General features: G+C 58.0%; 2 protein-coding genes across 2 annotated transcripts in view; one reads left to right on the top strand and one right to left on the bottom strand.

Annotated features, from left to right (window-relative positions):
• The first annotated feature begins 3,668 nt into the window (after positions 1 to 3,668).
• Positions 3,669 to 6,090, top strand: COL8A2 (collagen type VIII alpha 2 chain). The gene is made up of 2 exons (XM_024738866.1): positions 3,669 to 3,768; positions 4,172 to 6,090. Exons 1-2 carry the CDS (start codon positions 3,714 to 3,716, stop codon positions 6,088 to 6,090), a joined length of 1,974 nt encoding a protein of 657 aa, XP_024594634.1. The 5' UTR covers positions 3,669 to 3,713.
• Positions 6,091 to 9,660: 3,570 nt separating this feature from the next.
• ADPRS (ADP-ribosylserine hydrolase) overlaps positions 9,661 to 14,067 on the bottom strand; it is a 5,715-nt gene continuing 1,308 nt past the window's right edge. The window contains exons 2-6 of the mRNA XM_024738889.1: positions 12,236 to 12,332; positions 11,753 to 11,960; positions 11,468 to 11,652; positions 11,045 to 11,145; positions 9,661 to 10,479 (exon numbers count right to left, since the gene is read on the bottom strand). Of these exons, the coding sequence (XP_024594657.1) occupies positions 10,187 to 10,479; positions 11,045 to 11,145; positions 11,468 to 11,652; positions 11,753 to 11,960; positions 12,236 to 12,332 (884 nt within the window). The 3' untranslated portion in view covers positions 9,661 to 10,186. The remainder of the gene's footprint in view (positions 10,480 to 11,044; positions 11,146 to 11,467; positions 11,653 to 11,752; positions 11,961 to 12,235; positions 12,333 to 14,067) is intronic.

Genomic DNA, 14,067 nt, shown 5'->3' with positions numbered 1-14,067 from the left:
CTGCAGGTGTCAGAGGAGCCCGGGGAAGGCATCCAGTAGGGGTCCAGGATGTCCAAGAACGAGGAAGAGTTAGGAGGTGGAGAAGCGGTAGGGTGAAATGAACGTACAGAGGCCAGAGAGCCTGCGGAGCCTGCAGTGGGGGTGGTGGGAGTGGTGGTGGCAGTGAGCAGGGGCTCAGGGGCGCCCAGGCACCCTCGGCTCTGACGGTGGCTGGCGTTGGGGGGCAGTCCTTCCCACCTGGGCTGCCACATCGCACCATTCCAGGGCCATCAATTCTCAGCCCCTTCTCTGGCCAAGCCCCCCACCTGGAGTGGCATAGCCACCTCCCCTCTAAGAGCTAGAGTAAGTTTTCCCTCCTCAAACCCACAGGCAGCTTGGAGCTGGAAGAGAGACTCTCTCTCAGTTTGCTTCTCCCTCTGTCTAGCTTGTGCTCTCTGGCGCACTCTCCCCCACACCCTCCCCCATGGCAGTCTGCCCCAGCGGTTAAGAGCTCAGGTTCTTAACAGACCTCCGCTCAGATCCTGGCTGCCAGCTGTAGCCAGTGGGCACATCACTGTCCTTGTCCCAGCCTCAGACTCCTCACCTATAGAAAGAGGGAGCACAATAGTTCCTTTTTCCCAGGGACCTTGTGGGAGTTAGATCGAATGCCGAACATGCAGCACTTAGGCGGTGCCCAGCCAGAGGTGTGAGCTGTCATCCTCACTCAGACACCCCTCCCTCCAGAGGAAACACCTGCTCTGGGGTCCTGCAGCAGATCTGCCCCACCTCCACGATGCTGGTGGTGCTGGGATGGGGCAAGTTCAGGGAGCCACAGGGTGTAGGGTGGGGATGCTTCCGGGAGATCCACCTTGCCAAGGAGGAAAGAAAAGTGGGCGGCTGGCAGGGGGCCCTGCCCCTGCCCGGGCTCCTGAGTGGACTGGGGGCTCTTCCTCTGGCGCCCGGCCTGCCTGTGCTCCTCCACAGTTCTCCCCACCCCAGACACCCTCCCAGCTGAGCCTGAGGCTGCCTGCACCCTCCATCACCCCCCACGCCTAGTGAGGCCTCAACTCAGCATGGGAAGGGGACCAGGGCTCCCCAGAGCCAGGGCTCTCTTGAGTCCTCCTGTGGTGGTGCCATGACCTTGGCCTCTGGCCCACCCAGGCCAGAACTGCTCCCTCCCCTCCCCCTGCTTCCTGCTGCAAGCTCTGCCCCTCCACGTGCTCCCCCAACCCTCTGCCCCCTACCAGGCAGAACATTCTGGCTCTGTGATGTGTGAGCACCACCTCCACCCTAACAGGCCCCCCAGCTCGGGTGGCAAGTGTGGGAGGGCCCTTACCCCTCTCCGGAGAGGACGCGTGGTGTAGTGGTTAGAGATTGGGGCTCAAGAGTCAGACTGCCTGGGTTTAGGCTCTGACAGCACCTCGGTTTCCTCATCTGTAAAACAGGGCCGACAAGCCCCGCAGGGCTGCACGGGGATGGAATGTCAAACAAACGTTAGGGCAGTGCATGGCCAGAGATTCCACCGGCAGTAGCTGAGTGCCAGGCCTACACCCTGTGGCCTCACGAGGCCCAGCACCAACCATGGTGCAGATAGAGCAGGTGGCCTGTGTTGAGGGAAGGTGTTCTGGGCAAGATTCCAAGTCTAAGCTTCTGTTTCTATGTCTATAAAATAGGGGATTATAATTGTAGAAGCTGGTGGGGGGGTCATTAAGAGGGTTAGTGATGTGAAGCTGGTGAAGCCCCGCCTGGCGCGTGGGGAGCCCTTCGGTGGCAGGTGTTACTATTATGCTGGGGCTGAGGGAGGCTGAACGACCTGCCCAGGGTTACAGAGAGGTTGATGGCAGAGCTGGGTTGGCAGCTTCACCGACCTTCTCCGGAGCCCCGCGTTCATTCCTGCAAAGCCCTGAGTGATACTGAGTTTGGAGGAACACCGCACTGCAGCTCCAGACTCAGCCCCACGTGCACCCCTGGGTGTGTACAACGCACCCGCACTCCCTCCTGCGGCCAGGCGCAGGTGTGGAGAGGCCCCTGGGTGGGGTGAGGGGAGCCCGGAGCAGGGGTGCCAGGGCAAGTGAGACTTTCCTGGGGCGTGTGAAATGCCAGGCTAGTCCACGGTGCAGATATTGATGGGTGCTTGCCGTGAGGCACTGTGATATCTCTAATCATCACAACAGCCTTGAGAAGCAGGTTGTTAGCCTAGCTTTAAGAAAAAGTTTTTTTTTTAATTTGTTTTATTTTATATTTTTGGCCACGACCAGAGACCGAACCCTCATCGGCAGGCGGACTCTCAACCACTGCGCCACCAGGGAAGCCCTAGCCTAGCTTTTTCTAAAAAGAACTTTATTGAGATACAATTCACATAGCATACAATTGGTTCATTAAAGTGTACGAATCAATGTTTTTTTTAAGGTATTCACGGAACTGTGCAGCCATCACAGCAAGCGATTTCAAACATTTTCATCACCCCTAATAGAAGCCCTGTGCCCATTAGCAATCACTCCCCATTTCCACTCCCCCCAGCCCTAGGCAACCACTCATCTATCTACTTTCTGCCTCTATAGATTTACCTATTCTGAACATACAAATAGAATTAGATAATACGATTTTGTGACTGGCTTCTTCACTTGGTATAATGTTTTCCAGATTCATCTGTGTTGTAGCATCTATCAGTATCTCCCTTCTTTTCATTGCTGAATGATAGTCCGTTGTATGGATATACCACACTATCCACTCATCAGTGGATGCACATCTGTGTTGTTTCTACTTTGTGACTGTTATGAATAATGTCACCATGAACATTCATGTACACGTTTTTGTGTGGACGTGTTATTCCATTTTACAGATGAGGAAACTGAGGTTCACAGAGTGGAAACCTCTTGCCCAGGCTCCCCCAGCTGGTGAGCGGAGGACTCAGGCTGGCCATCCAAAGCTGGAGCCTGTGCTTCTTCCCAACCCAGGCCTTGTTCTCAGAGCTGAGCTAAATGCTGTGACAGGGCTAGATCAGGGCACAGGAGTGAGGGGTTAACTCTATAGAGGAAGGGATGACAGCTTCCCTGGGCCTTGAAGGACGAGTTGGAGAGAGGAAGAACACTGCAGGCAGAGAAATAGCAGGTACAAAGGCCCAGAACTGTGAGGCTGCCTGGTGTCTGGGGCAAAGGTATGGGGGAGGGGAGAGGCAGAGAAAGGGGTGGCAGGTGATAGGCACCCACTAGGTGATTAGATTTAAACGGCCTTGAACGCCATGCTGGGCACCAAGGACTTTTTTTTTTTTTTTTTGCGGTACGCGGGCCTCTCACTGTTGCGGCCTCTCCCGTGGCGGAGCACAGGCTCCGGACGCGCAGGCCCAGCGGCCCCGGCTCACGGGCCCAGCCGCACCGCGGCATGTGGGATCTTCCCAGACCAGGGATCGAACCCGTGTCCCCTGCATCGGCAGGCGGACTCTCAACCACTGCGCCACCAGGGAAGCCCCACAAGGACTTTTTTTTAATGTTTGTCTGCATTGGGTCTTCGTTGCTGCGCGCAGGCTTTTCTCTAGTTGCGGCGAGCGGGGGCTTCTCTTTGTTGCTGTGCGCGGGCTTCTCATTGTGGTGGCTTCTCTTGTTGCAGAGTACAGGCTCCAGGTGCGCAGGCTTCACTAGTTTTGGCACACGGGCTCTAGAGCGCAGGCTCAGTAGCTGTGGTGCGGTGGAGCCGCCGGGGCAGCGGGCTACCCGCCGGTGCAGTACGTGCAGCCCATGCACAAAGGACCCGTGGGGCCGCCCTTCCGCGAGGGCAAGGGCCAATACCTGGGTGAGCACCGCCCCGCCCCGCCTGGCGGGAAGGTTTGTGGGGAAGTGGGGAGGGCGGGGCGGCTCAGATTGGCTCTAAGGAGGCATGCTGGTGCCACCTGGTGGCCACTCCACCCCGGTCAGGCAGGGATGAGAAGCTCTTAGGGAAGGCCTAGTCTGGGTGGGTTGGGTGCTAAGAGCCCTGGGTGTGGATACCCTGCAGTTCCCAAGGTGGCCACTGAACCACCTAAATTCCATCTTCCATGAGAGCAGGGAGGGGGAGACCGGGACTGGTCTTCATGAACAGATACAGAACCCTGTCTTCTCAAGTTGCACCACATGCTGGTATGGGGAGTGGGAAGATGGGTCCCCTGTTCCCACTGTCCAGGCCCCTGACTGACCCCTTCTCTCTCTTTCTCTCTCAGAAATGCCTCTACCGCTGTTGCCAATGGACCTGAAAGGAGAGCCTGGTCCCCCAGGAAAACCCGGACCGCGGGGTCCCCCTGGCCCTCCTGGCTTCCCAGGAAAACCAGGCACTGGAAAACCAGGGCTACATGGGCAGCCTGGACCCGCTGGCCCCCCTGGCTTCTCCCGGATGGGCAAGGCTGGTCCCCCAGGGCTTCCAGGCAAGGTTGGCCCACCAGGGCAGCCGGGGCTTCGGGGGGAGCCAGGGATACGAGGGGACCAGGGCCTCCGGGGGCCCCCAGGGCCCCCTGGCCTGCCTGGGCCCTCAGGCATTGCTGTCCCTGGAAAACCAGGTCCCCAGGGGGTGCCAGGGCCCCCAGGATTTGGGGGGGAGCCAGGGCCCCAGGGAGAGCCTGGGCCCCCGGGTGATCGAGGCCTCAAGGGCGAAAATGGAGTGGGCCAACCAGGGCTTCCTGGAGCCCCAGGCCAGGGGGGTGCCCCCGGACCCCCTGGTCTCCCTGGTCCAGCTGGCTTGGGCAAACCAGGTTTGGATGGGTTTCCTGGGGCCCCTGGAGATAAGGGTGAGTCTGGGCCTCCTGGGCTGCCAGGACCCAGGGGGGAGCCAGGAGCTTTGGGCCCCAAAGGGCCCCCTGGGCTGGATGGTATGGGGGTACCAGGGTCAGCAGGGGTGCCAGGGCCACAGGGCCCACCAGGGGCCAAAGGGGAGCCAGGCACCCGGGGCCCTCCTGGCCTGATAGGCCCCACTGGCTATGGGATACCAGGGCTGCCAGGTCCCAAGGGGGACAGGGGCCCAGCTGGGGTCCCGGGGCTCTTGGGGGACAGGGGCGAGCCAGGTGAGGATGGGGAGCCAGGGGAACAGGGGCCACAGGGCCTTGGGGGCCCCCCTGGACTTCCGGGGTCTGCAGGGCTACCTGGCCGACGTGGGCCCCCAGGGCCTAAGGGGGAGACGGGGCCTGGAGGACCCCCAGGAGTGCCTGGTATTCGGGGTGACCAGGGGCCTAGTGGCCTGGCTGGGAAACCTGGGCTCCCAGGAGAGAGGGGGCTTCCAGGGGCTCATGGACCTCCTGGACCGACTGGGCCCAAAGGCGAGCCAGGTTTCATGGGCCGCCCTGGAGGACCAGGGGTGGCAGGAGCCCTGGGGCAGAAGGGTGACTTGGGGCTCCCTGGGCAGCCTGGCCTGAGAGGCCCTTCTGGAATCCCAGGACTCCAAGGTCCGTCTGGCCCTATCGGGCCACAGGGTCTGCCAGGCCTGAAGGGTGAACCAGGCCTGCCGGGGGCCCCTGGAGAGGGGAAAGTGGGAGAACCTGGCATGGCTGGGCCTACAGGGCCTCCTGGGGTCCCAGGTTCCCCAGGACTCACGGGCCCTCCTGGGCCTCCCGGACCTCCCGGGCCCCCTGGTGCACCTGGGGCCTTCGATGAGACTGGCATCGCCGGCCTGCACCTGCCCAACGGCGGCGTGCAGGGAGCTGTGCTGGGCAAGGGGACCAAGCCCCGGTTTGGGCTGGGCGAGCTGTCGGCCCATGCCACGCCCGCCTTCACCGCTGTGCTCACCTCGCCCTTCCCCGCCTCAGGCATGCCTGTGAAGTTTGACCGGACCCTCTACAATGGCCACAGTGGCTACAACCCAGCCACCGGCATCTTCACCTGCCCCGTGGGCGGGGTCTACTACTTTGCTTACCACGTGCACGTCAAGGGCACCAACGTGTGGGTGGCCCTGTACAAGAACAACGTGCCAGCCACCTACACCTATGACGAGTACAAGAAGGGCTACCTGGACCAGGCGTCTGGGGGGGCCGTGCTCCAGCTGCGGCCCAACGACCAGGTCTGGGTGCAGATGCCCTCGGACCAGGCCAATGGCCTCTACTCCACCGAGTACATCCACTCCTCCTTTTCAGGATTCTTGCTGTGCCCCACATAACCCATGCTGCCCCGGCCTCCTCCTCTTTAGCGGTAGAGAGACCTTCTCACTTACAAAGAACCTCCATTTAAAGAAAAAACCAAAGGCCAAACAGAGGCGGGAGCAGAGGCGGCCGCGGCCTTGGCCCGAGGAGACTGACTGGGTTTCTCCCTCCACGCAGGCTGAGGTTGTTTCTGGAAGAAGGTGGCCTGCGTTCCTCTCCCCCGAGTGTCTGTGCAGCATCGGGGTTGTGCCCCCTCTCCTGCCCTGCCTGGCCTGCAGGCAGGGCCCCAGGACGCTCTGCCCAGCTGGTGGGGACCCCTGGCCCCCGTGAGTGCTGGGCTCTGCTGGGCGGCGAAGGAGTCAGAGCTGAGAGGGGACCGAGTTCCCCCACCCATTCCCCCGGGGAGACATCTTCCCAGCCCTGCCCTTCCTGCCTGCCCGCAGACGGCCCCTGCTCAAGGAATGGGGCAGGGCCTCCCTCAGTTCTTGGCTGGGGCTCTTCCAACTGCCCCGCGCGGGACCTCCAGCATAAGACGGTGGGTCCCCTGAAGAGTTTTTGTTTCTCTCCAGGGGAAGGGAGAGGAGGGGGACCATCGAGGTGGCCAGTGGACACCCTGTCAGGATTGCCACCCTAGCAGTGGGGCGGTGGCATCAGGCCTGTCCCTGGCAGGTACAGGCGTGTGGCCCCTCCTTCAGGCTCCCAGGAAGTGCCGACCCCCCCTTCACTGCTCAGGCTGCAGCCATGGGGAACGGTGGTTTGTGAGGGGTAGGGGCATGGGTCTGAGGCAGGATGGCAGCTCTTCACGTTCATCTCCATCCCCCAGGCTGCCCCCACCAGCTCTGGCTCTGTTCCTTATGAGGCCAGCCACCCAGGCCCCTGGGGACCACCACAGGCGGGCACGAGGCAGGATGGGCAGTCAGCGAACATGAGTAGTCCTACCTTTCTCTCCTTTCACCTGCTGGGGGAGGGCTGATTTCCTCAGACAAAATTGTAAGGGATCCTTGCCACCCCCAACCCCAGTATCCCCAAGGCAGAGAGCTTCTTGTTTGCCCTCAGAACAAGGTGCACGCAAGCTTGGGGATGAAGGCCACCGCCCGCTTTTTCTTAACAGCCATATGATGGATGTGTGTCTACTACAGGGGTTAGTCTCCTCTCCTTCAACCTCTGGTTCCAATTTCCTGTCCTAGGCAGGATTAGGGCCCAGGAGGATGAGGCCCTGAGAAAAAGGGTGCCAACAGGCCCCTTTGGAATGAGTTGGATGTTTCTGCCATTTTCCCCAATCAGAGCTCCACCCTGCAGGAAACAGGCAGGACCCCCTCCCATGCCCTCAGCCCCTAGTTCAAGCCGAGTGGATAGAGCTGAGGACCCAGCGTGAACCTGCTCCAGCTCTGGCCCATGCCAGCCTTCCTTCCCATGTTGAGGAAGGAGACTGGCCACTGACTTCTTTTTTTTTCTTTTTTTAACATCTTATTGGAGTATAATTGCTTTACAATGGTTTGCGGCTGCTTCCCCCTAGCTATCTACCTTACTATGTTTGTTAGTGTGTATATGTCCATGACTCTCTCTCGTCCTGTCAAAACTCACCCTTCCCCCTCGCCATATCCTCAAGTCTGTTCTCCAGTAGGCTTGCGTCTTTATTCCTGTCCTGCCCCTGGGTTCTTCATGCCACTGACTCCCGACTTGTTACTCTGTGGCTCCTCAGGCCCATCGCCTGGCCACAACTTCTCCAAACAAAGCAGACCGTTTACTTGCTTTAACTTTCAAAAGGAGAGACAAAAACCCAAATCTGCCCAAGTGGCACTTCAAGAGCAGGTTGTGGCTACAGTTCCTGGTGGGTTTCTTATTCATCGCCACCCACAGGTACTAAGTCTCAAATCGTACCTCGTGGAGCCATCTGCTCAGCCTCCTTCCTGGGTCAAAGCCACTGCCATCTGACCTGTTAGGGAGGCTTCTGTCGGGCGGAAATGCATCAGGTCCTAGTGGGAGCCCAGGGCCCTGAAGAGGGTACAGGGAGCCAAAAAAAAAAAAAAAAATGCTGTTTCACAGAACTGAGTTTCTGCTAAATGACATTCCTGAAGCCTTTGGGGAGAGGTGGGTGGTGCTTCCGAAATATTTATGGGATTTCCAGGTGTCCACTTAACTGACTAGCTTTGATAAACTATGTCAGGTTTTAACAGTGAAAACTACATCACCTTGTGCATTTTTATATTGATTCCTTTTTTTTTTTTTAAGATTAAGGTTTAAATGTTTTCCGTTAGTAATTTCATTTCTAACCTGGTATAGGAGCTTAGTTCTCTACATACCTATTATGTACCCTGTGTCACAGAAGATTCGGGGAAAAATGCACTTGGGAATCAAAGAAAATGGGACTTCTTTTTGAAAAGAAAAACAACGGTATTGACTGTATTGACACAATCTCAATAAAGCCTGTTGAATAAACAGCACTGTGCTGAAACTGACATTGATTCAGAGGTGTCTCGAGCCTCTGGATTTCATAAAGCACCCAGGGAGCTCTCTGGGGCTCTTACCCTGCACCCTCTCAAGGAGCGTGCATTCCTCCCAGCCAGGGGTTCTGTCACCACCGCATCAGAAATGCTTGATTCTCTGAAGCTGCCCGAGGCTCTGCACCAAGTAAATGCCAAGAGGCATTTTAAGAAAGCAAAGTGAGGCAGTGGCTGGAGCTAAGGGAGACGGATCAAGCTTCCCTGGAACATTCCTGCAAGCTCTCAAGGGTAGTGGAGCATGACAGCTGGCTCAGGATCCCAAGGGTCAAGTTTCAACATCTGATACAAATTATGAATGAAATCAGGAATCTTTGCTCCTGTGGGCGGGGCTAGTGCCAGGCCCAACGCTGAAGGCAGGGCCAGGGGAGCTGTCCTGGGAGAAAGCACTGCCCCATAACTTGCCGTACTCTGGGAATCTGGACAGCAGACCTGAGACCAACCTGTGCTCTGAAAAATCCTGTGGTTTTCCCCAGCCTGGAAGATCCCCATCTTGGCTGAAAGCAGGCCTGTCCGACAGTCCTGAAACCTCAGGCTAGCTGCAGAGCTGGGCACGCGTCTCTCTCCACCGAGGCTGGAATATCCCTCAAGTTTGAGGGGAGGTGCCTCCTCCATTTCGATTTTCCTTTCTTCAGAATGGATGGTGTGCAGAACTTCCCAGCAGGCCAAGGCCTTTGACTGAGGCCCAAGATGCAGAACGAGGCCCGGCCTTCACCTGAGGTGATGTGCCCCCCTCACACAAAGGTCAGCGGTCCCGTGATAACACGGTCCCCTCTGCATCCTCCTAGTGTTCTGGTTCCTGGCTGGGCCTGGGTTCTATCTGGGGAGCAACCTATGAAGCCAGGCTCTGAGAGCAGGAAAATCTGGCTTGTTCCTGCCCGCTGCCTGGGCTGCTGTGAGGGATCTCCACCAGGACAAAGCACCAAACCATGCCTGCTCTGCTTTTCGTGGCTGAACAGCTGGAGGAATATGCATCCACAAGCCAGCAGCTTGGGTCCCTGGCTCCTAGGAGAGTGAGGCCCAGGCACAGAAGGGCAAGGGGGGAAGAATCCATTCAGGGCAGAGGAGAAACACAGGAAACAGTGGTGGGATTTAAAGAACTGTTTATTGCTCTGTAACTTCGTCGGGAAGCTGTTAACAAGACCCATGACAGCCAAGGGCCAGGTGTGCATCTAGATCAGCTAGATTCACGTGTCCACCTCCTGATCCATATAAACTTGGCGCTTGGGGGCCCTGTGCAGTCAAAGGCAGGCATCCTGGCAAACTGGTTAAATCCCAACAAGGAGAAACGATGCCACAGATCACTTCCACCTCCCCAAATCCCATGTCCTAGATAATAAAGGAAAACACCACAAGTACTGCTCCAAAACAAAACCTGCCCCGGTCCCTTATGTCTGACTGAGGAGCCAGGAGCACCAAGGCTCTGCAGAAGCCAGGAACCCAGCACCAGAAGGCACCCGTCCCTCCCTCACTGTTCAGTGACCTCCCCAGAGGAGGGGTGCACTCCGGCCACACCGCAGGAAGGTCGAGGCAGGGAGCCAAGCCTAAGGGAGCCCAGGGTTTCCGATCCGAGCTGTAGTTGGTCCTGCTGGGTATGGCGGAGCTGTGGCCCTCACAGATTCTTCTGGAAGACCCGGTGCAGGCTCTGGGCCAGGACGTCAGTCTCCTCGTAGCCCTCACAGCTTTGCTGCCAGCTTTCTGGCACCTGTTCCATGCCATAGTAGGCGCCAGCAATGGCCCCGGCCATGGTGGCAATGGTGTCTGTGTCCCCACCAAGCGAGATGGAGTAGATGAGAGTCCTCTGGAGGCTGTTGAAGGCAGAGGGGATCTCGGGGTCGGGCTCCATGCAGCGCAGGAAGCAATAGATGGCGGTGGGCACAGACTCAAAGGCAGCGATGCCGTTCCCTGTGGGGAAGCCAGGTTATGGGAACTTGAGCCACCCCCCTTCCCGAGCCCCACACGTCCCCAGGCTTCCTGCCACCTGCCACAAGTCAGCTTCAAGCTGGGCTGCGACTAAGAGCACAGGCTCTGGAGTCAGGCTACCCGGGTTCAAATCCCGGCTCGCCGACCTACTGGCTGTGTGATTCCTGTATCCTGGGTTCAGCTCCTCATGTAGAGAGTGAATAAAGTTAGGAATTCTCGCAGGGCTGGTGCGAGGGTGAAATGACATCCTAGAGGTAAAGCATTCTGCATAGTGCCCAGAACACAGTAAAAGTACTATCACCATTAGCTGTAAAAAACCAGCGGCCGGCTGCCATCTCTGGGATGTTTATCTTTAAGGCTGAGGGTACTGTTGCCCTAGAACAAGAAGGCGCTGTGCTCGCAGCCTGCCAAAGACCCTACGGAACGTGGCTCTGCTGTCTCAGCAACCCTGGCAAAGGTGTGACGGCAGCAGGCGTGACTCCAGGCACCCCTCCCACTCCTGAGCCCAAGACTGACCCTGAAGGATGACGGGTGGGGGACTACCCACCTAGCTCGGACACCACCTCCTCTCTGGTCACTGAGTCCTGCTCTAGAAGCTCCCCAATCTTCTTCAGTCGGCTGGAGTACGGACGCTCCTCCATGCCCAACCTGTGGGTTGGGGGCGAGATTTCAGGGAGGTCGGAGCCAGCAGGGTGGAGAAGGCAGGAAGGGGAAGGGCTGCATGGGAGGGCGAGGCAGGGACGTGGGCATCTGACACTTAAGCACGGGTGTCAGGGCAAGAAGTGGGAAGGGCGAGGTGTGAGCCACCCGGTTTGTTCTCTGGGACCCGAAGAGCCCTGAGGCACAGCCAAGGCAAAGGGCTTCTTCCCACCCCTCTTAGGGCCTGCAATGAAAGGAAGGTTTCAGCTTGAGGCAGGGCCACCCCACCAGCATGCACGTGCACAGACGCGCCTCCAGCCCGCATACTCACTCCCGGGCATCTGACACAGACTGGGCATCACTCTCCAGCTCCTCCATGTGGCCCAGGAGTTGTTCAAGGAAGTGCTCACTGGACGACTCACCCTGCAAAGCCAGGTGCACAGCCAGGGCCTGCAGGATGGCACCGTTGTAACCCAGGGAGGAGGCGTGTGTCAGCTGGGCCGAGAGCCGGGCAAACTAGGGCAAAGGTGAGGGAGGCAAAGACCTGCTGTCACAGCACCCAAGCTGCAGAGGAGGGAGGGATGAGAGTGTCCAGAAGGCAGCCAGCCCTAACTACCTTCTGCACATCCTGGACACTGCTATAGGCCAGGGAGATGCCGGCCACCCGCATGGCGCCCCCGTTGCCGTAGGAGCCTTTGCCATTAAACTGGGCCCGGGCAGGCTCGAAGACATCACGGCACTTGGGGCTCAGGAGCTTCCTGAAGACGGTGATCACTCCAGCACCATAACCCCGGTCAGGGTCTTTCTTGTACTCCTGCGCAAACCTAGGGGAGAGAAGGGGACAGCGTAATGATCTAAGAGATGCCTGCCAGGGTTGGGAGAGAAGAAACCTGGCTGGTTTGGGAAAAGAGGAATCCTTGGGGACCTCAGGAGCCTGTGCCAGCGGTGCTGTCACTTCTAGCTTGGGAAGCTGCAGCTGCCCTAGGGGAGAGTGCCCTGTGGCGGGGTGTGCGGGGAGGGTGTCCCGACATGCACAGATGTCACTGCTCTGGTCACTCTGCCCACCTGGTTTGCTTCGCCCCAGGACCACTGCCCTCACCTGTGCGCCATGTCCACCTCGTCGAAGGCCCCCTTGGCCAGCAGGGACCGCGCCAGCGCCCTGGCCATGGCCGTGTCGTCCGTGTAGCACAATGTTTCTGCAGGGACAGGGCGGGGGGCGGAGACCGAGCTGCAGGGCTCGCGGGTGGCGGCTTTGGCCTCCCGCTCACTCCTTTTATCTACTACTGCCAGAAGGCCTCAAGTCAGCCTCTCACTCCCATCCAGCTTCCAGGGCTCTGAGTCAGTCACATGCCCTGCTGATTTCTGGAGGAAAACCTTCCACCCCTTCTGGCTGCCATCACTGCATCTCCAGTCTTAATGGACCTGCTTTGGGCCTCTCAAATCTCCTGCATATTCCCCACCCTCCAGCCCAACCTATATGTGCAGCCAGGAAGGGTAGAATATCACTTTCCTCATCTCACTCTCCTGCTCGAATGGCTGTCTGCTGCCTTCAGGATGAGGTCCAAACTCACTGCCTTGGCCATTTGAAGCCCGCCCTTCCTCACCCATCTTATATCCCACTGCTCCAATCCACATCCTCAGAAGCAATCCTGGAGGCTGGGTCAAGTCCTTCCCACCTGGGGCTGCTCCCCCGCCCTCCTCTGGCCCTGTCTCCTTCCTCTGGGTGCCCGAGTCTACTGCTCTGGCACTTGTAACACACACCATTGGTTACGTGGTAGCTTCTCAAATAGGCTATAAGCCAGCGAGGGCCAAGGACTTGGTTTTATCTGAAGAAGAGACAGTTACAGAGAACAAAGCATACTCCCTAGTGAGCCCCTTCTTATTCCTCACATCTGCCTTCTGCCCTTGCCCCCCATCCCTGCCCTGCTCTGTGTATCCCAAGCACCAACCCTGCCTTCTCCCCTTTCACTCTCAGGAGCCCCCACCCCCTACTTCACCAGGAGGAGAGGCTCACAGGCACCCACTCACAGCCACACTCTCCAGTCTGTCCTCAGAGGGACTGGTTCCTCTTGAAGTGCCCCCCAAGGCCAGTTCCCCAGGGACCTTGCCCTTCCTTTGTCTCCTCAACTCCTCCCTCTGTAATACAGCAGCACCCGGTCTCCCTCTGATCGGTCCCTGCACCCTGCTTTCCCCCAGGAAATCACTTCTCTCCCACTCCCAGTCCAGATGATAGGGGAGGGAGCCAATGCCACCTCCAGCCCAGCCAAACAGCACCCCACTCCCTGTTTCAGCGATGGACGGGTGACATAAGCCAGACCACTGAGACTCCATCAGAGACCTCTGCTGATGCCACTGCGAAGAGAAACTTCCTCTGCTGGAGATGCTGAGCTGGGAACTGCTGAGGGCCACCCGGTGGGAAGGGTCTGTTACAGCGAAGCCCACCCAGAAGAACGCAGATCTGAATAAGGAGAGGAACTGAGTCTTGAGGAGATGGCTTGATTTAGCTCTGCTTAAAGCCAGACCTGCCCTGGACTTCTCAGTGATGCCAGCCAATGCATTCGTTTTGCTCAGGCCATTCTGAGTTGGGTTTTCAGCCACTTGCACCCAAAGGGTCCTAAAATCTCAACCTAAAATGTCTTCCCCTCATCTTAACATCAAACCAAAAATGAAATTATGAACTGTCCCCCCCCATCCTGTCTTCACCTCAGCCACAGCTCATCTCTCTCCTTCCCTTCATACCAAACATACTCTTATTTTCTCCTTTTCCATTTCCTCCTAAACCCACTGAAATCTAACTTCCAGGGTTCAACCTTCTACTGAAAATGCTTTTCTAAGTCTAGACTTCCCCCCACTTAACCTCTCTGTAGCCTCACACCAGTAACCAGTGTCTTCATCTTGAAAATTTTTTTTTTTTTTTTTTCTGGGGGGGGG

Source organism: Neophocaena asiaeorientalis, unplaced genomic scaffold (genome assembly GCF_003031525.2).
Source record: "Neophocaena asiaeorientalis asiaeorientalis breed wild unplaced genomic scaffold, Neophocaena_asiaeorientalis_V1.1 scaffold106, whole genome shotgun sequence".
Classification (NCBI taxonomy): domain Eukaryota; kingdom Metazoa; phylum Chordata; class Mammalia; order Artiodactyla; family Phocoenidae; genus Neophocaena; species Neophocaena asiaeorientalis.
Note: the sequence above shows the minus strand (reverse complement) of the source record. Positions and strands in the feature narration are given on the sequence as shown.

Bases quoted from the DNA above. Each gene is read 5' to 3' on its own strand.
- COL8A2 (XM_024738866.1), top strand. From the start codon at position 3,714: ATGCACAAAGGACCCGTGGGGCCGCCCTTCCGCGAGGGCAAGGGCCAA. The intron at 3,769-4,171 runs GTGAGCACCGCC...TTTCTCTCTCAG, and splicing joins GGGCAAGGGCCAATACCTGG to AAATGCCTCTACCGCTGTTG.